A 24,244-nucleotide genomic window follows, 5' to 3' on the forward strand; every position below is an offset into this window, starting at 1 on the left:
TTCTTTGAAGGCCTCATTTTGTTTTCTGAAAACAGTAGAATGATGTGCTCGACCAAAAAGCTCTATTTTAGTTTCATCTGTCCACAGGACATTCTCCCAGAAGGACTGTGGCTTCCTCAGGTAAGTTTTGTCTGTGTCAGCAGTGGGTCCCCTGAGTCTCCTACCATAGTGCCCCTTGTCATTCAGATGGTGACAGTGTGGGCTGATTCTGTTGCATCCTGTGCCTTCAGGTCAGCTTGAATTTATCTGGAAGTTGATCAAGGTTCTTTATCCACCATTCAAACAATCCTTCGTTACAATCTGTCATCTGTTCTTCTCTTTCATCCACGTCCAGGGAGATTAGCTACAGAGCCATGGGCTGTAAACGTCCTGACAATGTTGTTCACAGTGGACACGGGAACAGCCAGATCTCTGGAGATGGACTTGGAGCCTTGGACTGTCCAGGCTTTTCTACTATTGTGCTTCTCAAATCCTCAGACAGTTCTTTGCTGTTCTTTCTTTTCTCCATGCTCAGTGTGGTCTACATGACACAAACGTCAAGTCAACTTTTCTCCATTTTAACTGGTTGCAAGTGTGATTTCTATATCACCAGCACCTGTTGGTTGCTACAGGTGAGTTTCATTACAAGCTAAAGGAGCATCACCTGCTTGAAATACAACTATTTCTGATGGTTTTGAAAAGGTGATAATGACTCTGTACAGTCCATGTTTGGAGTTCTGTGTGGAATGGATCAGATTTGGCTTTTTTTCTGCTTTTTTGTGTTGTTGCAATGCAAACAAAAGAAATAAACATGAGAACACCAAAGAATTTGTTTGCAACAATTTTCTGGGAGAAGTGCTGAGTTATCTGACAGAAATGGAGGGGTGGCAATATTTTTGGCCATGTAGACCAACACAGAAGTTAGTGTCACCCTGGCTACAAAAGCTAAAGGGATTTTTCCATAGGCTTTTGGATTATTGCAGAAAATAAGCCCTGTGACAAACTGTGGTTTATGACAGGTAATGTTTTGTTCAGCGAGAAAACACCTCTTTTATTATTTTTGAAGCCCAAATACAATTGGCAGAAGTAAAAAGCTTGTAGCTTGATTTAGCGCGCTAACCTCTTCTACAAAGTCCTTTCCTTTTAGTGTGACCTGATCTAGCTGCTGATCATGGCTGTGTCAGTTAGAATAGTTTGAAGTGTGTGAATCTAAAAACAATGAGGCTGTAAAGGTGGACTAGTGATTAGAGCTGATCATGGCTGTGTCAGTTAGAATAGTTTGAAGTGTGTGAATCTAAAAACAATGAGGCTGTAAAGGTGGACTAGTGATTAGATTAGTCTCTGTGTTCGGCGCAATGACATTTAATGTCCCAGACAGCGTCTCTAGTCTCATTTAGCCACTTGTTAGCAACAGCCTTTTTAAAGACACATAAAAGCCTTAAAAATCACAAGTGGAATTTTTACTTATGTATTTTATTTTATTTTATAGAACAAAACATCAAAATGTATTGGCCTTGTGTGAATCACAGACCTTATTTCAGGTGTCCAACAAAAAACCCACTGACTTCAGGGCAAGGAAACTGGAAGTACAAAAATGTTAATTCAGTTCTGGGTTTTAGGACTCACTACTACAGCACTCTTTTTGAATCTATATAATCTAGCATTGAGCCAGGTTTTAACAGATCAAGTGGTCTGTTTAGACAAGCTGACGAGAGCCTCTTGTACTTCAGAACAGCTCCTTATAGTCTGAGCAGCGCTTGTTTTGTTTCTTGCCTCGTGCGTAACACTGAGGCTACAGGTTGTTGTTTGTCCTCCTGACATTCTCAGAACTGATCACGATGATGGCCAACGCTATGAGAATGAGAGCCGGATTGTAAAGGAGTCCTTCTAGGAGCAGAGAAGAAAGCGTGGCTGTGGTAGCTCACTGCAGGCTGCACCCAGTCTTCCCTTGCAGCCTGCTTGTGGAAGAACAGGAACTCTGTTCTGCTTGTCATTGTCTTATTAGAAGACAATGTACCAAGGGGAAGATCCAATTAAACCAGCAATATCATTCTTGAAGGGTGTTAATTCTTTGTTCTGTCTACTTGAATATATTACCACTTACTATAGACCAACTCTTCTTCATGGATCGCTTTCAAGCAGCTCACCACAGAACAGATGATGTATAAATAATGGCATGGTCTCTTCTCTGTAGGTTTTTCTAAATGGTAATCCAGTGCTAAAGTGTCCCCCCACTCCTCCTCATACATACTCCATACTGTCTCTGGAAAAAAGAGCTTTGAAGTAAATTATTTAATATATTTTTAGAATTGTTTTCTATTCCTGTTCTCGTGTCCTATGGCATGCATTCTTCTCACACCTCAAAGTATGATCATGTATATATGTGACATAGAGAAGCAAATCTACATACCAACCTAATAAACAATACCACTGTATAGAAATTGTATTAGCCTGCACATTTCTAAGGCTGTGAAGTTAATTTTATTTTTAAAACTTGCATATAAATGTATATATTTTTTGATTTTTACCCTGCAACTAGGAGGTGTAGAGGACAACTAATCCTGTAATGAGTCACAGAATACATAGTCATGTTAACTGAATCTTGTGTGTACAGCAGAGTTGTAGATATATCTAAGGAGAAGCCTTTCTTTTGTTATTGTTGTTAATGATTTCATCACAGCAACACTGTGTGAATATGTACATAAAGGATTCACCGTGTTGGTCTCTACCTCTTGGGCTCAGTAACCTGGCTTTGTTTACCTCCACACCTTTCTGATTTCATGTGGGGGTGAATTGAAAACACTTGAATATCCATTCAAGATTTTATACTGAGAGAGTAAAGCGTACTCCCCCCCCCCTCCCCACAGACCTTTCCTGCACTAAGTGCAAAGCATTCACCTGACACGTTGAATCATCTGTTTGTATTACAAAACCCTACCAATAGCCAAGGGTTTCCTGACTGTTAGTCGATTTTCACTCTTTGATAGAATAGGACCTGGTGAGGAGGGAGAGTTGCAGTTTCCACCACAGTGGCTGTGTTCAACACTCAGTGTCAACAACTTATTTCATATACCATTCACTTTTAACATATTCACATTAACTGTCTTCCACTTTTAAGTTATTTTTGGGCTACTGAGAGCTAGACTAGTGTTCTGTAGTTCTTTACAAGCTGTACTATGTTTGTTTGGAGCCCAATAGCTTTTGAATCTCTTACTGAGTTGGGGTGTGGCTTTTCTAACATTTCTAACTAAAATTATTAATGACTAAAACATAAACATAAATTCATTCTGTGTAATTTGGTTTAAAATATTTCTCGGAAATAGTTTGCTTTTATAATAGAGCAAGGGACAATACAAATCCAATAAGAGATTTGTTTGTGATTTCTGATTGTTCCTGTCTGAGAACCTGATCTGATTTCATCTATCTTGTCATTTCCATTTATGTATACAGTTGTAATTGGCTGCAGGGTGGGGTTTTTTCTCAATTAACAGCATCATATGGCTTCTTCTGCTTGTTGGAGTACCAATTTTCCCAAGATGATACAGACAGTGCCAACAGAGTTTCCATTTAAATAACTTCTACAGTGGTTCAATACACTGCAGCCTTAGAAATCAAAACGGTAAACCCACAAAATACAAGGATGTTTCACCCTTTTAGCAATGCGTACCAGCATTTATCAAATGAAATACTAATGTATGTGGGTCTGAGAACAAATGTATAGCACAAAGAAACACTGCAAATTCTGAAATGTTGCCAGCTCTAACACAACACAGCAGAAACGCTAAAAACCAACGCACCTGTTAGCCATTCAGTACTGGCTCAACATGAGCTAGTTGATGTGTAACATCCTCATTTTCTGATTTTGATTTTATGAAAGACAGCAGCTTCAAACCATATTCACATTGTTGTGGAAAAACAGCTCATGCAAGTGTTCTCCATTACTGTGGAATTGGTGTGTTGCGATGGTCCTAAGTTGATCACCTATGACCTCAGCTATAGCTTTGTGAACACAGCCGCTGTTATGATTTTAAAGAGCCCATGGCATGCTTTTCCTTGTTTTCTGACTAATCTACAATGTTACAATGGTGAATTATCATCTTAGACGTGACCTAAAGCTCAAAAAAAGGAGGTGTACATATGTCTAGCATTTCTATGCAGAAGCAACTTGGTTTATACGCGTCACGCAAACTCTCACTCGTGAGACTTTTTTTCTAACAAAATAAAATATTACGTGATCCTTGAATGGGCATAAAATCTAGGCTGTTCATGTGAGCTTGCCTGACATCCACCAGTGCCTGCACCATATTGGCAAAATGTTAGACTGCCTCGTTAGTTATGTATGTTTCCAATAAAGCTTATTAAAAAAAAAAAAAAAAAAAAAAAAATTACCGTGGTCTCCACCTGGTTTTGTGGATATATTTTACCTCCTGCTGCTGTACTGTGGAGGAAGTGGAGGAATATACAGGGCTTGAGGTTACTGCATGTCCAGGAATGTTCCTGTACAGTGACTTGCTGTTTTACCTGACTGGGTCTAACCTACGATCAGCCGGCCTGTGAAGCCACCGTGGCAGTTAGCGATCAGCTCATCAAGGCTTGATTCCTCCAGAGCACAGTACCTGTTTGTTGTGACTGCTTCAGGCCAGTGTGTCTGCTGCGTGTGATGTGTTGCTTGTTAACTAGCGGATTAACGACCCATGATGTTATTGTCGGCACTACGCTACCTGTTTGAGTTAATTTCACTACTTTAGGACTGTATGTGGTTATGTGGGGGAAGACACAGCAACCACTGGTTGGATGTACCGACCTTAGAACTACTTGAAAAAGGGAGTGATGTTTCCACTACTTGGTAGGACCTAATGGTAAGTTTAAAAAACAAACAAAAAAAACACAGGCTGCATGTTTGTTAATTACTTGTTTCTGTAACATTAGAGAGTTGTAAGGCTGGAGAGTTTACTCTGTCAGCATTATGCCAGTTAAAATATGGGGTTTCTCAGTTACCCGCTTTGCTTAGTGTTAGACATCTCTTTTCATCGGTACATACACTGTTGTTTACTTGTTTATGGAGGAGAAATTCAACTTAATTAATGCTGTTGTGGTTGGTTGTACTGTCCACTTGTGACACAACACCAGTAGCAGGACCTGTGCGCGTTCGCAAACTATCCTCTTGTTTTTAGGAAGAGGCTCTTTGGTTTTATCATCCTGAAATAATTACAGACTATTTGGAGTTATGAGGGGAGCAAAGATGATCTAGAGGTACCCAAGATTAAACATTAAATTATTGGAAACAAGCAAAATGAGCATGCCTTGGGCACTTTAAAGATGGGAGATATGCTAATAAGGAGTGTCTTTAATGCAAGTCTTTAACAATAAATCCTGATCACATAAAGAACAAACTGAAAATATTTGCTGGGTAATATTTTGGCTTGCAGATTCCATTAACAGGGTAAGGTCACTTCACCTGCAGTGAGGAACAGATAAAACGGTGTGAAAGTGTTGACTCTGTAGACCCCACCTCTCCTTCCTAAAGCATCGTGGACCCCAAGAATGTGAATATGGCAGGAGCCTTTGACTAATTACTTACGTGTTCATCAGACTTTAGCATCCCCTGGAAACATCTGTCCACTCAGTTACACTGTTGTGTATGTTTTTTTTTTTGTGTGTGTGTGTGTGCTTGTTTTCACAGTGGATGTGTTTTTAATTTGCTGGTTTTATTTTTCTCTAAATTTGTATATGCATGTATATCATCAAACTGTTTTTTTGTTTTTTGATTAACCTTGATCAGGCTCACTGTTTGAGTTCTATCACCTCGCCATAGTTTTAAGTGAGATAATCCACTATTATGAAAAATAACCTCTCAGCGACACTGTTATTTATCGTGGCAGATTATCTTTTACCCATTCAGCAAACAATATTCTGACAAAAAGAGATAATGTAAATGTGTCTAATAGAAACTGAATGGGAATTTTCTCAGGAATGAACAAGCTAGCAGTGGTGTGTGTTGTCACTCTCCCTCCACATCGCCTGTATGAACTCTTTGTGTAGATACAGTAGTTTCCTATATGTTTTATTTTGTGTTGGATTTAAGTACTTGAATCAAATGATGCTCATTTTGGAAAACTGTAGAGTAGTAACTGACAGACTTGGTGTGAGACTAACCACAACTCAACCACTACTGGACTATTTGGATTCATATAATTTGCTGTCCTAAACAATGTTTGTATATTTGATGTTTTAATCAGATGCATTGTAATTTGAATAAAAGTTACAGTATATACAGTACTAGATGTATCTATTAAATTCTGAGTTCAAACACTGTAAATCAAAGTTAATGACTAGGTATTCAGTTGACAGTTGTCATTTTGGAAAGTGCAAGATCTACCCAAAAGGTTCCATCTGGAAAATAATGGTGAAAGCATTAAATGTGACATTTGAAGAATGCCATCCTTGTTGTCCATATTTTCATTATTCAACAGCTCAAAAATACACAGCACAAGACCACACTTTGATTCAGACTTCATGTCTTTACTAAAGAGCAGAAATCTCAAACGTGATTTCGTTGCTTCTTTGTCAGATTTGTGGGCTCAGTTGAAAAGAGTTGATTTTAAAATGTTGATGTGCTCTTTGTCACCATTTTACAGCTGCTCCCTTTCCAGTGATTGTATGAAAAGTCAATGTGCATCATGTGATGAATGCAGAAGTTGCAATACCCAAAGTGGCCACTATGAAAAATGTCTTCACAGCCCAGCTCCATTCCTGTGCGTGTTGTATGCCAGAGGTGGAAGTCAGTCACACATGTGCAAGTCTCAAGTCTTAATTTTCAAGTCTCTGTGGTGAGAATCAAGCAAGTCAAGTCGTGTCCCTACTATAAGTCAAGAAAGTCACAACTCATACAAGCTTCTACTGATCTACCCCAGTTTCCACAATTAAATTGGTTAAAAGACTGATTACAAAATGTTTTATTTTAATCATTAACAAAGTGTTGTAGCTTGTTTACACCTTATAAATCTTGCTTATAGTTGATCAATAGCAAGCCTCCTATATGAACAACGTTGTAGTTCTATAGCTGAAACCATAAGTACAACACAAAAAAATTACAATACGATTTTAGGACTCCTGCCAGGGCAGGAAATGAATATTGTCAACAAGATCTGTATTCTTTTTTTCTCTCTTCCATTAATTTCAATCTGGAGGCTGCTTTATGACGAGTGTCAGGACTAGTGAAACTTTTCATAAACCGCCTCTGACTGTTAACTGTATATTCATAGGCTATAAACCCATCCTTAGCTATTAAATAAAAAATGTGTTTGTGCCTTTCATTGCTATCAGAAACTTCTCAATAAAATACGTAGCTGATTTGAAGTCAGGTCTAACAGCTTAAACTTAACACAAACTTTCTGGCCAACATTTGAACAGCCAATAAGTTAGCTATCGTCAGCTGGAAAAACACACTCAAGTAGCATTACTTACCTTTCTTTGTGAGTTCTGTAGTGATGGATGATGATGATGTGTTACTGATTTTTGCACTGTGGATTCTGCATACCACTGTTCTTTTCATACTATGACTACTGTCAACATAATCCTTGAATCCAAATTCTATTATTTTTGGACTAGGCCCCTTCAGTAGCTGCATTCTGTGGCCGGTGTTGCCCTCTGCTGGTCTTGTAGGTTGGCAGGTTTGCTTTGGGAAACCCCCTTCAGTCTGTCACTGTAGTATCCATGATTTCACCCATTTAGTGCAGTTTCTTGTTTTTCACCTTGACATCTTCCTTTCTTTTTCCACAACCAAAAGACCAAGAGCAGAGAATGACGGCGTCATTTGCAGCTTATTCTCAGACATAGTCTCGATTAGAAGCAGCTATAAACAACAGCTGTGTTGAACAAAAGCTGGTTTGTTTACGCTTGTATTTCCACAGGCTCTAAAAAGACTGTGTGGTTCAGTGGGTAGAGCAGTTGTCTCCTAACCAGAGGGTTGGAGGTTCGAATCTTGGTCCCTCCAGTGCACATGTCAAAGTGTCCTTGGGCAAAACACTGAACCCCCCTTGTTGCCATCAGTTGAGTTGGCGCCGCAGATGGCTGCCTCGGTTCTGTACCAGAAACAAATTCCTTGTGTGTAACATACTTGGCCAATAAAGGTTGTTATTGTTATGTTTCTTTTATTATACCTACCATTTTCATGGAAACCACAATAACCACTTCCATCTGTCTCTTCATTGTGTATAACATGAATTATATTTATTGTACATTCACTGGCAATTCTGTACATGATCGTAGAGAGACAGTGGATTGTGAAATGAATAAAGATCCACACTACATACATAACTGTCATAGTACCAAAGATGTATGTGCTGAGGAAAAGGAGTCAAAATATGTCACAAACATTATATGAACAACTACATCCATACAGTCTTAACATTACAGTGTATCAGATTACTGAGATAACAGTAAATGTCTAAAAATTCATATGTGTTTCTATATGTTAGGCTCCTATATATGGAGCTGAAATATTTCATAGCTTGCTTCATACAATATATTACAAGGATTTTCACATAAAATAATGATTATTTACTCGCTCCTCCTCTTTGTTTGGTGATGTCTGGCCATTTGTGTGCTCTTCTTTCCATCACAAGAAAGCATCACTTGTTTTTTCTGATAGCTGAAAAACACATCAAAATGTTATAACTACAGACCTAATTTCATTTTACATTTTAGTCTAATTGGCATTTTGATTAACTGGCACACTGTGGTGGTGGTTAGCCCCATCGGCACACAGCAAGACATATATCAGACAAACAGGAAACCCATGCACACTTCACCGCTAGTTTCAGCAATACTGTAATTCATGTTGGCACCAATAACATAAGGTGAAGTGGCCTGAGATCACAAAAGCTAGCCCAGCTGGGACATTTGTGTTTTCCAGGAAGATGAGCATTGCCAGCACTGATCGGTTGTCTGTGGTCCCTTACCCGTGCGAGATAATGATGAGATGTACAGCAGGCTTACTTCACTGAACCACTAATTAGCTCATCACTGTAGTGAGCAGGGATTTGTTTTGTTGATGACTGTCCTTCTTACTGGGGCCACTGACCTGCTGAGAGCAGACAGCCATCATCTTACTGGAGTCAGGTTTGACGTTAGGGACTTGGCACTCAGCAGGTCACAGGGGATTAGAGAGCCTGCAGTATCTTAGTTAATATTCCCAGCCAGGGAAATCCTTAGTATATAGGCTGTCAGACTGAAAGCCAAGTCTGTGACACTCAGGCTGTCTTCCTCCTTCACCTGGTACACACAATAATCTGCATATGACTTGTTTGTGTGAAGCTTGACTCTGGCTTCTGAGGTCACCTGAGGCCCGCTGTTTTGGAGACATTCTTGTGCAAAATAAGCTGAAAGCATTACAGTTACCTCCATTTTCTAGTGCTAACTCCATATAACATGGAAGGCAAAGAAAAGAAGGCACTTTGTTGTTCCCGCTCATGCTCAGTGGTCTCTGCCTTGCTGTGAAAGTCACCACTGTCAGTCTGTGGAGCCGTTTCTAAATAAACCACTGTGCGCATATATTTTATAATGAAGGAACATACCGTTGTGATTAAATATCCTGAGTGATCCGGGACACAGTCTGAGGGGAAAGCAGAGCCGGTCTCCTTTCTGTCCTGAACAGACGCTGTGGGATATGTCAGAGAAGCTTCCCTCTGGTTCTCAGTGCGGCGGGAGACGGTCTGCTGTCTCTCATCCTGCGGTGTAGCGTCTTTATGGAACAGCAGGGGAGAAATGCCTAACTGCAGGAGAACAGAAAGCACTTTAAGACTCTTGACACACTACCTGCCTGATGAGTTCATCATACTGATTTGACTGACTTGCCTCTCTGTAGAAATCTCGTCCTGGCATGGATATAGAGGTGAGCATGACTTTATCACCACTCTGTCTAATCTTCTGGACAATGTCCTCATGCTCCAAGGATTCAACAGGTTCCCCATTGACAGCCAGCAGCAGCTCTCCATCCTCCATCCCTGCCTCCTCAGCTGGACTGTCCACATCTACCTCCCTCAGCATATGAACTGAGACACAGTATATTTGGACAAGAAGGAACACGTGTTCACTTAAATCACTGGATTATTACAGAGAAAAGTTACATCTGCATGGGGTAAGACCTGTAAAGGTGCAATTTACTGTCAGGCAGCTCAGTACCAAGATGTTTTATGGTGTAGCCCAAAGATTAACTCACTTTTAGATATGAATCGTAACCGTTTGGTATTATTTTTGACTGGGAGCCAGTCAAAACTCTCACATGAACTTTTCCTACACCAACTGTACACAGTCTCTCAAAGCCTTCACCCTGACAGGATAAGAGGACCGGAGCCTTCTGGGGCAATGAGTCCAATGTGTGGTTGAACAGTCCAGTCTCAAACTGGTTCCTCACAAAGTAGCAGTTCATTGCAGTTTGTTTTTCCAATTCCTCATTCAACCACCAGAATAGTCCGGTCTGTTCAACGGAAAATAACTGAAAATACCTGCCTGGGTTTTACCTTCTGTCCAACAGAAGAAACAGAGAACAGGCAGCAAACAAACCAAATTTTAACCAAGAAGCAGGCAAGAATAGTAGAATTTGGATTCAAGGATTATGTTGATGATAGTATTTACAGCATATTTATAACCATCTTCACTAGCCACCTAACCAACACCTAAGTCCTCATTATACAAACTGTTGAGTTTGAACAGCATGGGGTACAGGGCAGCTTGTTGTTGGCTGACAATAAGATGTTTTTTAAAGTGAAATGTGAAGTTTTTGACTGATCTCATGTGGCATTTCTGAATAAAGTGGGTAATCTTTACAAAATACAACAAAATACAGATTATTTTACCCTGATATCGGCATGTTAGCCTGAATTAGTTATACTACGCTGGCAGAACAAGGCTCTGGTCCACGGGAGAGGTTGGCTCATCTAGCCAAGGTCCCTTCATTATTTGATGTGGTAAAGACAGCGGGATGTGTGACTGGTACCCTTGTATGCTGTGTGAAGTGTGTTCAGGTTGTGTGACTACACAGGTGCCTGCTACCCTGTTCACTAGCCTCAGTCCACTGAGGTTTACTAGCTTTGTTGATTTAGCTCTCAATAATGGATGCTGTCTTTGAATTGTAAAAAAAAAAAAGTTTTATAGTAAATTATTTTTATAGTTCCATCTTAAATTTCCATTTTTCATTTTCAACACCAACCTGAATTGCTTGTTTTTCTTTCAATAGCAATTAACCAGTTTTCTTTAATCTAGATATTTGAATAAACAACAAAATGCCTTGTTTTTGATAATGTGTGAATTTAAGGTCATTGGTGTTTCCTAGTTGTATCAATTACTGGAGTACAAATCCCCAGGAGCTGTTGTTGGCAGTACACACAGCAGCCTGTGAAATGTACTCAAAGGTGCATTTATTCCTTTGAGTGCTTACATTTCTACTGTTTAATTTCCTTGTTTATGCTCTCTTTTGTCTTCTTCTGTCAGACATTTAATAACGATTGAGATATCACTACTGATGATTGGCAGACTGTGGAAGTGGAAGTTAAGCTTGTGCCTGCAGCCCAGTTCTACAGTGACTGGGATTTATACAGAACTGTGTGCATGAAAGGCTCTGTAAGCTTGTTTTTCTGTCTTAGCTCCGACTCTACAGAATGATTGGTTGTTGTGGACAGAGATGGAGGTTGTTCCCTCAGTTCTTCACTACCTTTGTGTAATTTGAGGTACATGTTACATCAGGCTTACTCTGCACCAGTCGTCTTTATAAAATATAGAGCTGGCTCTCCCAGCTGTGTGTGTGTACGGATGTGTGTCTCACCTATCCGTCGAGTACCTGCCAGCCTCTCTTGTCTTAGCAGGAAGCCGTACCCATCGGGGCCTTTAACCAGGTGTATGTTCTTGGCAGCATGGGGGAGGCTGCAGCGTTCCGCCACCACTGGCAGGATGGGCATCTTCCTCCTGACATAACAAGACTCACTCTCACTGTCAATGACCAACACGGTCACTGAGTCCCCACTCTTCTTCACCTGACGACAAAACATAGTGCAGGGGTCACACACATGTGGAGGTTAACAAAGCACACAGGTTAGATGTGATTGAGGAGACCGGGCTCATACAGTTCTGCTTAGAGTGGAGTGTGTGAATGTTGACGCCAGAACCCCGTTGATCCAGATCAGTCTGTCCCCAGTGCGGACACCAGCTTTCTCTGCTGGACTGTCAGTCACAGTGCTCACAATGTACTGGCCCTTCCGACCTGCTGACACATCCATATCATCATCATGAGTATTTGTATGATGTTGTATAAAACTACTGTATTTTGTAACAAGATAAACCAGGGTTTAGGCCACTCTCAGCTTTTAATAAATGATAAGGTTGAATAGTAATATGGCAGAACATCCAGTGATTCTACTGAACAGGTTGTGCTACTACTACAGTTTTCTATCTGAGAGTGAGCTGACAAGATGGATTTCAATCTGAAGTCTGTGTGTTCAGACCAGAGCTGGAGTCAGATAGGGTTAGCCTAGATTAGCCTAAAGACTGCAACCAGCTGGGCTGATTCTGTCTGAAGTCTACATACAGGTTCAGGTCTGATACAGAAGACATTTTAAAAACAAACACACAGAAGCTATCACCATTTTCAATAATTCCAGGGTCTATATGAACACAGCATCACGAATCTCAGCTTCAGGGCCATTTTATACAGGATGAACTATCAGTGCAATGAAGCAAATCATTAACGGTCAGTGGAGCATCACAACAGTTGCTGACATAGGGGCCGTCTTTCACATAAAACAGTTAAAGCCCAGAGGTTCTGTGTGGACATGCTCTTCAGAGAAGCTGTAATTGAGCAGTTAACAGTGTGTTGTGTTGGTACCTTCCATGATGGTTATCCCCAGGCCGTGCTCCGAGTGTCTGCTGATGTGACACAGTCTGGGTCTGGACCAGCGGTCCCCTTTGGAGGCCGCAGCCAGCGCCTTCAGGTCCAGACCCATACGCACTGCCTGGGGAACAGCAACATTACACAGAATTTAAGTGTTTACAACACAAATGTACAACATAAACTGTGGGAGAAATGGATACTCCATGTAAGGCTCACACAGCTCTTTCCACTTCTTTTGACTCAACCTTACTCTTAATGCTCACTTTTCTAAGGTCACCAAACTTGTTATGTTCCAGTGAAGGGAAGTTATCAAATATATCAATCAAATACAGGTGCAGTGAAGGTGTCCTACTCACTGATTCTCAGTGGCATGTCACTGCTGCGAGACTGAAAACAATATGTTCCCTCCCCACTGATATATGATGGCTCTTACTGACATACCCTGTGATGTCTGTCACACAAAAACAGAATGCTGCTTGTCTTCCACTGACAGGTGACACATCTTACTGACAGGTACCATGAAAACCAGTAACATATGCTGTAATGTTGTAATGTAACCACTCTTTGTGCTGTCACTGATGCGATGAACTCTAAACTATTGGGCCCAGCTACAGCTACATATGAGCCCAGTACACTTAGCATAGCAAGCGTAGCCTATTGGACAACCTCCAATGCTAATTATGGGCATTCATTTACATTTTCCTTTATTAATGTAAGATGAGTCAGTGTAACAGCAGGGGAAGCTGTCTTAGATATATATACACATACTGTAGTTACCACAGCAGCAAACTATATGTCAGTAAGACAATATACTCTAATAAGAAGTGGTATGTGCCAGTAGTCAGCAGTGGCACTAAGAACCAGCATATGGCTCAAATAAGAGAAGCATCAGAACATCATCTGTTAGTAGAGCACATCTGACAAGCTGTTTCTACCTGGCACACAGTGGCATACGTATGTCAGTAAGAATTGCCATACACTGGTGGGAAGTGCCATATGGCAGTCAAACAGTAGAGACAATAATGAGCAGAGACTCAGGATCAGAATATGATAAAAGAGTGATGCGCTCTCAGCCACTTTTCACAGTTGTTGTTATTACATATGTGTGCTGGCCATATCAGCCACTTTTCACAGTTGTTATTACATATGTGTGCTGGCCATGTGACACTCCTGAATGGGACAGGACCATCATTAAGGCTGGTGCCCATCCTGACATCTGCTGTGAAAGCAACTTGTTGTCTACACCATGTGGGATGGTGTGGGTAGTGATGGAAACGGCTGTAATGTCATGTTAATCCTCATACCTGTTCATACTCTGCTCTCCTCAACACCAGGAGAAACAGGTGTAGGCCACATGACTGGATCATCCTCACCACCTGTCAGGTAAACACAGAGAGGCAAAAACAGTGGACCACTCTGCTGTTTCTTTCTCAGTCATCATCCAGTTAAACACACAGAACATGTGTCCTGGGCTGCTTTGACCTGACCTCCAATAAAATACTTCCGTGTATGAAGTGTCTCAGAGTGGTACAGTTTATACACAAGTAATGTCTATTACTTCTGTACTGTGTAATGGTGTGCAGACCTGGGGTCACTCCACTAACAGCAACAGGTTGAACAACAACAGACTGTAAAATACAACTTGTTTTAACTTAAAAAAAGAAGAAGAAGTTAAAGAGCTGCCTTGAAATTTGACATTGTATCGAAACTATATTTTGTTCATGCAACACCAATAAATGTTATGTTGTTTGGATTTCGCATGTTGTCTGAGTTGGTTGATTCAGTTCATTTCAGAGGTTCAAACTGCCTGACCTGCTGGATTTACTGACATGATATGATGAAAATCTTAACGGGAAGATTCCGACTACTAAAACCTGATGTCGGAGCAGCTGATGGTTTTATCATCTGCCTGGCCTGCAGCGACCACACAAGCCAGATAAAGGCAAGTTTTATTTTGGCCTTTAGACAAAAGGTGACAAGTGTGCTTATCTGTACTTTACTTATGTTTTTGGTAGTTGTTTGAGCTTGCAAATCTAATTCAGCTGAACATGTATGGAGAACCGCATAGTCACTTGGCTACATCAGACCTGCATTAGCTTTATTTCCTTCCTTCCCACTTGGGGATCAGTGCAACAGTTATAGAATTACTCTATGTGCTGCAATAGGCAAAATACCTCAGCCCTATTATATTGTTATTTCACAAGTGATTCCTCAAGAACTTGGGATTTAACCCTAACCTCTCAAAACACTGTCTCGTGTTTCAATGAGCATGTGATCAAGTGATTAACAGAAAAGTGTAAAACAATGCTAAATGTTTGCCAAATCATTTGGTGGTAATGAAAATGTATTCAGAAGTCCTCTGTTAATAATGGTGTTAAGTTCATCTTTCAATAGGAAATAATATTGGTATCACTTCTGGGATCACTGATCCTGACCTGGTGTTACTTGGTATCAGATAAAATCCAAATTTCACGCTTTGTTAAATTCTCTATGTGTGGGGGTAGGGACGGAAGTCAACACTAACCTTGATCACTGTCAACATAGCTAATGTCCCCACTTGTTGTGGACAAGTGGGGACATTTTTGGACAGATGGTGAAGTCCAGTAATAGTTCACAGGGTCACCAATTTCAGTAAAAAATAACCCTGTGGACAGCATGGGTATGCACAACAAACTATATCTGATATCTTACAGTTCCCAAATTCTAGACACTGACCCTTTTGAAGTCCATGTTGTCTACGTATTCCTCATTGACCTCCAGCACTCTGTCTCCGTCTGTGAGGCCACTGTGGTCTGCAGGACTCCATGGCTCCACATCTCTGATCTCAAGGCCTCGGCCACGCTGGTCCACCTGTAGGTAGAAGCCAAAGCTCTGTCCCTCCAGACGCTTCAGATGGCACAGTCTGGGCACCACTCTCTGATCCAGCTCTGCACACGGAGTTAGATAAAGATCATCAGCACTGGAGGGGGACACTGGGAATTGGCTTTAGGACAGAAGGTTTGCAAGAGAAGGTGTGTATGTGAAGCCTGTGTATGAAATGTCACCAGGATCATCAGTGATGACAAGAGCCGGATTATCAATCCCTTCCTTTGGATTGAAGGTAAAACTGGAGAAAAGAGAAATGAAAAATGGTCAAAGTCAGTATAATAGTGTGGCACTCATGGTCATATTAAACCAGCATACCAAATGTCGGTTACATTTTTAATGAACCATACCAGTGTTTTGGAAGTTGTATTTCATCCTACGACCATTTTCATAAGTGTTGAGCATGTCAAAGTACTTTTTATATGTTCGTTTATATAGCAGAGATTTACATTCATTTCACTGTACCATCTTGTGTGGCACTGTGTGATTGTTAAGTATAAAGATAGTTGCCCCCCATTTAATTTTGAACTGTTGTGATGAGTGGGGCTGGGGCTGTTGAAGAACCTACTGTCGAAGTTTATTTACTCCTTAGCCTAGTGTGTGTTGTAGAGGAAAAGGATTGTCTATGCCCGTATACTCCACCTCACCCCCAGGGGGCACCCAATGCCTGAAGCATCCGTAGTTGACGCCAGTCAAAGAAGGGTAGTCAGTACGGGATGAGCGAGTCTCCATGGTTTACAGAAATAAATGTGTTGCATCAAGAGTGAGCAGCCCCTCATTCTTTAGCCTTGTAACACTTGCAATATGGAGCAGTGTGTCTGAGGTTTCTTGGTGGTGAATATTCATCAGTGTACAGCATGTTCATGAGTATCCTGATGTACAGTAGTGATTCCCCCTGAAATTATTGGCTCTAAGTAATGTGCTGCTGAAGTATCCAGACCTATCTGCACAGATAAGAAGTCCTCCACATCTGAGGTTGCAGTTCACATTTAATCTGCTTCACTGTTATTAAAGTTATGTCATCACTGCATGGCAATGAACTTAACATACTGTCAGTGGATCTCCGTGTCTTTGGTAGAGAAACATTCCACCAAAATCTGCTGGCAGTGTGTTCATTGTGAGTATCAAACACATGCTTAACAGGAGGTATTCTGACCTCACCGTGGAAGGTCCATGACATTCTGGCAACCTGTGGGAGTGACAGACACACAGTGAGAAACCTGTGCTTTCCTGCAGCTGCAGACAGCAGCAGCCTCAAAGACTCAAATGCATTTAGGTAAACTCAAGTCCCATGCCTTTTACCAAATGGTGTAAATTTTTAGTGAATGATAACAACCACGGAAGTGTGCTTCACCCTGTACCAGCACCTCCTGTCACTGTAATGACCTCTGCTGCTCTGGCCCCAATTTTTTTTTTCCCACAGGGCCCGGCCTTAGCAGCCCAGTGTCACACCCAAAGTAGCTCATTCAATATGTACTGAGACAATGAACATTACTGGAAGGAACAAAAAACACTGCATGAGTATATTTTTCTCAGGGCCTCGATATGAGCTAAACAGAGCACAAAGAGGGCAGCTTTATCTGTTTTTCAAGACAATCAATCAAGACCTGAGTCAACTCCACATGCTACATCTACACTTAAAACTACAGAGACTCCAGTGACACAGCCTGACTTTATGGCATGAGAAAAATGTCAGCTAATTTTCTCAAGGTGTGGACTGAATGTCGAACCAATTCTTCTCCATTTGGCCAACAGGACTGGACTGAAGGTCTCTGATGACACCCATACAGTACTTGCTTAACCCTCACTAGTCAATGGTGAATGACTCACCGGCTAACTGAAACATTCAATCTACGTATAACAGGAGGGATGGCTGACTGACTCAACTGTCAAATTGTTAAATATAAACCCCTTGCCAAGCCGTTAACTCACTTGTGGCAATGCTTGACATCCAGAGCAACTGGTCAATACAAGGAAGCTGTATATAGAAGTTCTAGTGAAAAAATATATCCGATACCTTTTGTGTGAACATACAGTACAGAGTAAATGGCACTAATATACTTAGTTTGATGTTATGTGATTAGGATTGTTCTCCATGCCTGTTTCACTGATGACTGTTGTTTTGTGGATTGTGTTTTGTGTTGCTTTAAACATGCATTTAACACTCTTGGAAGAAGCAATCAGACAATGTATAAAAATGCACATAAGCAGAGTGTATGGGAAGATGCACCTGCCATCTTATTTCCTTGAATTTCATCTTGACTACAGTTCAGCTCTCTGGTGAAATGCAACCAGAAAGGATCAGTGAAAGTATGAAACAGTGCAGGATGAAACTGTCGGGCCAGCCTGCTGTCCAGTAAGAGTCAGACTGTACTCAGTCTGTCTTTTGTTACAACATTTGTGTTACTGTATCCAACTGCCAGATGGTCGGTTCTCACAAATATAGTTCACAAGTGATCAACACAGTGACTATGTGCAATATAAACTGTTACGAGAGGCTTTGATCTTACAAACCAGAACAGAGCTACTCCCAGCTGTCTTCGTGGAGACACTGCTGCCATGACAGCAACTAATCAGGCACCACATCAAGAAATACAGGGTGGCCCATGGAAAAATAGCCTGCCAAGATGAACGAGCAAGTGGATTGTTTTGGAAGCAGGCTACCTTTCAGTGGCCCACCGTGTATAACTGCGAGGCCAGAGCTGATGTGCACAATGGGACTGGTTTGCAGAGTAAGCCATGATGAAAGTATGGTTAACTGCTGTGGCTTCAGCAGTGTGATGCATTGTTTACATCCATTAAAACATCAGAGCCCACTACAGTAAATACATAGAAAGTGATGATTGGTGTGAATGAAGGCTAACAGTGACATTAATGTACTGTAGGTGTCATCCCTCTCTTTCGCCACATGGCGTGGGTGTTTCTGCACTCAGAGAACTGACTCACTCAGCTCCGCTGGTGGCAGCAGAGCTGGGATCAGTGTTGTCTGGTGGCACTCTATCGGTGTGGAGTTTACATGTTCTTCCCATGCCTGTGTGGGTTTTCTGTGCTTCCTCCAACATTCCAAAGACATAGAGGTTAGATTGAGTGGTGACTCTAAATTCTCTGTGTGGGTGAATGTGAGTGTGTGTGGTCTGTCTCTAAGTGTCAGCCGTGTGATAGACTGGTCATCTTTACCCAGTGCTAATCTACCTGCATGCAATATTGGACATTTAAAATTCCCATTGAAGAGCTGAGGCGTGACACAGAACGTCTGCCAAAATAAGGGATTCAGTGAGGGTACTTGCCACCCAGAAGTATTTTCTCCACGTTCAAGGTTTTCATTTAATGACACCTGAAGTATTCCTTGAGAGGAAAACAGGAGTCTTTTTGATAGTTTAGCACTAGGGCAGGTTTATGTGACAGCCATGAGTTTGAATCATTTCAGCTTTGTTTCTGAGAAACTGTGTCAGTTTTGGAAAGCGGAAAACTCTGGATACGTCACCAGCGTTGCCATGGCAATAAACACCAAGACAATTTTTCAGAAAATTTTAAAGTTAATGTTTACTCCTGTGCTGAGTGATCTTTAATATATAATTAGTTACTACATACCTAGACAAACAGGTGGATGCAGCTCCCAGGATTTTCAAAGTAAATGTAGAGTAATTGTCCATTTTGCTGCAGGACACACTGATACCGGTGAGCTTGGAGACACGTTTCAAACTAATTGTTTAATACAATATTAACATTATGAATGATGTTTTATTATCGTTTACATAATATTCCCCAGTCTGCTTGTCAAACAGCAGAAGTTAACCCATTACTGTTGAGGAAATATGGAGACCAGAAGAACAAACCGACTGCACTGACTGCCTACCTCATTGTAGCTTTCAGTCATTTTTGTCATGATGTGTTTCCACTATCAGAACCTAACCATCACCGAGCATAGCATCCGGGTTTGGAACAAACAGTTCTGTGTTTTATTTTTCCACTGTACTTTCTGCGTCTGTCTCTGTTTAGAGGAGGGAGGGGCTGCTCCCCTCTCACACATGCAGTCAGCTGTGTTTACATGTGGTGCTTGTACTGCTAATGCTTGAGGTGTGAAGATGTTGGCATTTAACCAATTACCAGCTCTGTGTGCTTGCACCCCCTCCCCCCTGGTGTTCCTGAAGCTTGATTTTAGTACTACCTCCTGAGGAGTGCTCCCAGACCTTACCCGCAAAGTGGGTCGAGTGTAGTGGGAACAAACACAGAACCCATGACGAGTGTTACTGGGTGCTACACATTTCAGTAGGTAGTATGGAAAAACTCCTATAGGGTTCATATTGTGCTTTTTGTTAAAAATTGTTATTTATTTACTTCAGTAAATGATGGGTCATGACACATGATAGTAGATCAGATTTGGTGTTGGTTTGGGTCTGAACATAAAGATAAAAATATAGACTGTCACCAGACCTCACATCTTTAAATCTGAACCTGAGAAAATGTACTTAGCTATCTAAGTCCCTCCACTGGAAGCTCCAGTGAATAGTTCATGTCAAGGTAAATGGCTGCATGCCTGGCAATCAGTGACCCGAATACCAAGAACTTTCTCTAGTAGAAACAGTCAAGATATAAGGGACCCCACACATGGGTTTACTCAGGGCTCCCAAATCACCACATCTGCACCATCCACAAACACACAGAGGAAACAAAACCCAAATTGAAAGCCTTCCAGCTGGTCTCACACTCAGCACTTTACTGCTGAGCCTCCTGCTGCAGTTCAGCCTTCAGCTTTTTCTAATTTTTTATTTGTGAATGATTGCTATTTGCTATAACCTTCGTTAATGAACACAGTGATGAGGGAACCATCAAGATGTCATTGCTGAGCTCAAGGCTCTTTGCTCTGTGTGAGGACTGAGCTGTGTGCAGGCAGCAGGTTACACTCAGCAGACAGAACATTATCTCTCAGTGGAACATCATCTCTCCACAGGCCTGTCAAAGCCTTAGCGTTACTGCCATACACATGAGTATTTAACCAGGAAGAGAACAGGTAGAGTCATTGTGTGGTGTTAAATCCAGCACATGTATGAGATGTAGCACCCGTTTGACACAACACACTAGCAGTTCCTAAAACCAACAAAAGACTTTACACAGTACAAAGCTGAATGTGACTCACCACCGCAGCCATGAACACCAAGCAGAACGGAAGTTTACATTAGAACAGTCAAACCATGGAAAGTCATGTGTTTGTGAAGCAGGAAGAGAAAGCACCAACCTGTGGAGGTGCTCATGGAGTCCTGTGTGTGAGTGTGTCCCTGCTCTGACTAACGGACAAGGTCCACAGCACACAGAGACAATAAAAGAGGCTGTCAGCAGGTGAGATGGTGGCTCCTTTCTCCACAGGGTTAAACATTTACTCAGTGTTGTAATACCCCAGATCTTTAATTTGACAGCTCTGAATAACGAAGGAGTCTGTTTTTCTTCAATAAGTGCTGATTTATTTTAACCACAAGTAAAAATTACAAACATGACCCAGGTTGCTACCCCTTCCAGAGACACACACACAGGCTGCTGGAAAGTGGAGTCCCTGGCCACACAGAGCCTAATACATTTATAAGTTTTGGGCTAACCCCTTACCGAGATGAAGTCAGTCCGAAGTCTCCATCTCTTATCTAGTGCGCCACATGCTTGGAGCAGCTGCATTTCTACCTAGTCATAACAAAATGAAGAATCTCAATGTGTGTGTATGTTGTCACATGGTGTGTAGCTAAGGCATTCATTCATTTATTTAGACATAATATTCTAACACAAGATTAATACAAGAAAAGAATTAGTGTCATGATTCACTTTTCAGAATCAACATTCTGTCTGCTAACCTTGAAACAAAACAGACTAGAGCAGACTTTAAATCTTACTAAATTGTATTACTAACACATGAATGTTTAGACAATTATCTAACGGATTTACTAATATCTAACAGTGTCATAGAGAAACTATGCGCTGAGACCAGTGAAGCTTCTAAAGTCTTGCTACACTGGTCACCTGTCATCACATCAGAAGTTAGACCAACATGTGCCGCACACACAAAGTGAATGTGTGGCCTACAGCAGACAGGCGACATCTGAAAATCACCTTTTTCTGTTTCTTAATTATGAAAATTGTGTTTAATAAAATTACTCACTAAAGCACTTACAGCTGGGCTGAGAGCCAATAATAACCAATCAGATCCTCTCATTCTCTTTAACCCTTTAAATCTTGCAGAGCTGAGGCCGACTAACTATGAAGTGAAAATATATAGTGATGTTGATATACGGCGTCCCAGCACTGTCTTTAAAGGCAAAATATGTATTTACATTTCAACAGAGACCGATACTTCTGTCAGTGTGGAGCTGAAGTTATTTAAGAAGATAATTATGTGAAACAGTCAGTTGTATGTATTAAATCAACCTATTAACCTGGCTGCAATATAGAGATAATGAAATTATCTGAAGGTCTGGGGTGGGACCTGACCTGAACTACACCTCTTCTGTTTCTATAATATTTATAGTTCCCAGTGATTTAGCAGTGCTGGGGCTGCATCTCCCTCTCTGGCCCACGCTGGAATGAATCACTCAATCAATGAATTAGTAAACTCAAGATTTTCTTCTTCATGCTTCCAAAACTAATCTAAGGTATAAAAATGGCAGTATTTACACACTGGCCTGTCTGAGAAGGATGGCGCGGACACTGAAATTAAACCCAATTAAAAGTCATGCTAGTTACAGGTGATTTATTTATTTATTTTTACTTTGGGTCATCTCAACAAATCGCACATAACAATGACAAAACAGGCAGAGTTAAAACAACAGCAGCCCAACAAGGAGAGCTCTCCTTGTTGAGGTACAGTTCTCCAGAAATGAACCATAGGCATACATCTGAATCTGAATCTACAACAACAAAAGAACAGAATTTGACATAGGAATAAATTAATAAGAAATGTCTTTTTGCAGTAGAACAGGAAAGCAAAAGGTCTGGCAACACTTGCAGCATACAGAGCAGCTTTAATGCAAAGATAAAAGACCAACGCATGTCAGCACTGAATAGACCCTGACGAAGAATTTATGCTGAAGCACATTGGTTTTGGAACAATGCAAGTGTTGCTAGACCTTTTGCTTTCCAGTTTGTGCCTCCACATACAATAAATCCAAATGTGTGTAGCAGAGCTTTATTACCCATCTCACAACCCCTCCAATTTATCTTACCATTTGGAGGGTCCCCACACCTAAACTAGCTAATTGTATATAAAAAAATTTCTAACTTAAGTATCAATGATTCAGGATTCATCTTGTTATATAAAACCAATCACAGAAGACACTTTACTCAAGAATGAGTACTACAAGCACTGTAGAATTTGTTGATATACTGTAGGTATGGAAACATTTTGAACGATAACCATTGTTGTGTGTGGTTGTGCGACTGTGACTGAGTATGGGGACGGAAGACTATCTAACCAGCCGTTTGATACCAGGGTTGGCTTTTGACAGTCTGACACATTTCAGTAGGTACCAAAAGTACTGATGTTGAATGCTCGTCCCTACTGCCAACACAGATGGAGTAGGTCAAACTAACTCCAGCACCACTGGTGGTGTTAAAATAAGGCAGGTGAGAGGGATGGGTGGACCCGGGCATGACCAGGAGTGGCCTCCGCTGTTGGACAGTGGTGTCCCACAGCCAAAGTTAGCCAAAAAAAAAAAAAAAAAAAAAAAAACAAAAAAAAAAAAGAGGTTCGTGATATTTTATTTAAATAAAATAAACAATTGGATTCTTAATAATGTTTGGTTTATTATTTTATAGAACTAGGGGTTCAATTTACTTTTTACATGTATTTCAAATGTGCCAACCCTCTGAGTCTGTGCCCTAGCCTGCCCACCCCACATTTTCTAGATACATCCCTGCTTAAACGGAAAGGAAGACAAATCTGTTGATAGAACAACAAAGACTAATCTTACTTGAATGCAAACACAGCAGAGATATTTAACTGACTGAAATAAACCAGTACATGGAAAAACAATAATGTACAGTCACACTTGGTTGATTTGAAATGTACATTACAAATATTATCAATATGGCTTTGCATAGATTTGACTGTCAAAAATCTGGAAGACTTCAGGGATGCAGTGATCAGGCTTCTCTCTCCTATCAGCACTGAGAATTGATCCCAGAACAATGCTCTCTTTTCTCACATTTACATTCACTGGTTAATGACACATGGTCAACATGTTTTACAGTAAAGGCCTACTACAGCCTTTACATTAAAATTCATTTGCAGGAAGTGGTAAGTTAGGATCAGCAGCATATAGACAGAAGAGAAAACCTGAAAATGGGGCCTGGTGTGGTCGTAAACCCGAGTTGGCCCCCTGCTGTGACTGAATGACTGAAGCTGAGAGCGCAGAATTTCACAGTGACACCGCTGAAATGCATCAGCTACACACCAACAGCCATAACATTATGACCACTGGCAGGGGAAGTGAATAACACTGAACACCTGTTACAGGGGGACCTCTGCCGGGGGGC

General features: G+C 41.0%; 1 protein-coding gene and 1 long non-coding RNA gene across 2 annotated transcripts; one reads left to right on the top strand and one right to left on the bottom strand.

Annotated features, from left to right (window-relative positions):
* Nucleotides 1–817: 817 nt before the first annotated feature.
* On the top strand, nucleotides 818–3,341 carry LOC109971046 (uncharacterized). Its single transcript, XR_002276487.1, has 2 exons — nucleotides 818–1,211; nucleotides 1,297–3,341. It is a non-coding gene; the product is annotated as an uncharacterized LOC109971046 (long non-coding RNA).
* A 3,695-nt stretch (nucleotides 3,342–7,036) lies between these two features.
* Nucleotides 7,037–16,462, bottom strand: LOC109971062 (Na(+)/H(+) exchange regulatory cofactor NHE-RF3-like). Its single transcript, XM_020619079.1, has 9 exons — nucleotides 16,378–16,462; nucleotides 15,581–15,792; nucleotides 14,170–14,241; nucleotides 12,860–12,986; nucleotides 12,102–12,238; nucleotides 11,804–12,011; nucleotides 9,838–10,034; nucleotides 9,558–9,755; nucleotides 7,037–7,042 (listed from the first exon to the last, which is right to left on the bottom strand). The coding sequence occupies exons 1-9, from the start codon at nucleotides 16,460–16,462 to the stop codon at nucleotides 7,037–7,039; spliced, it is 1,242 nt and encodes a 413-aa protein (XP_020474735.1).
* Between the last annotated feature and the right edge of the window lie 7,782 nt (nucleotides 16,463–24,244).

Source organism: Monopterus albus, unplaced genomic scaffold (genome assembly GCF_001952655.1).
Source record: "Monopterus albus unplaced genomic scaffold, M_albus_1.0 scaffold214.1, whole genome shotgun sequence".
NCBI lineage: Eukaryota > Metazoa > Chordata > Actinopteri > Synbranchiformes > Synbranchidae > Monopterus > Monopterus albus.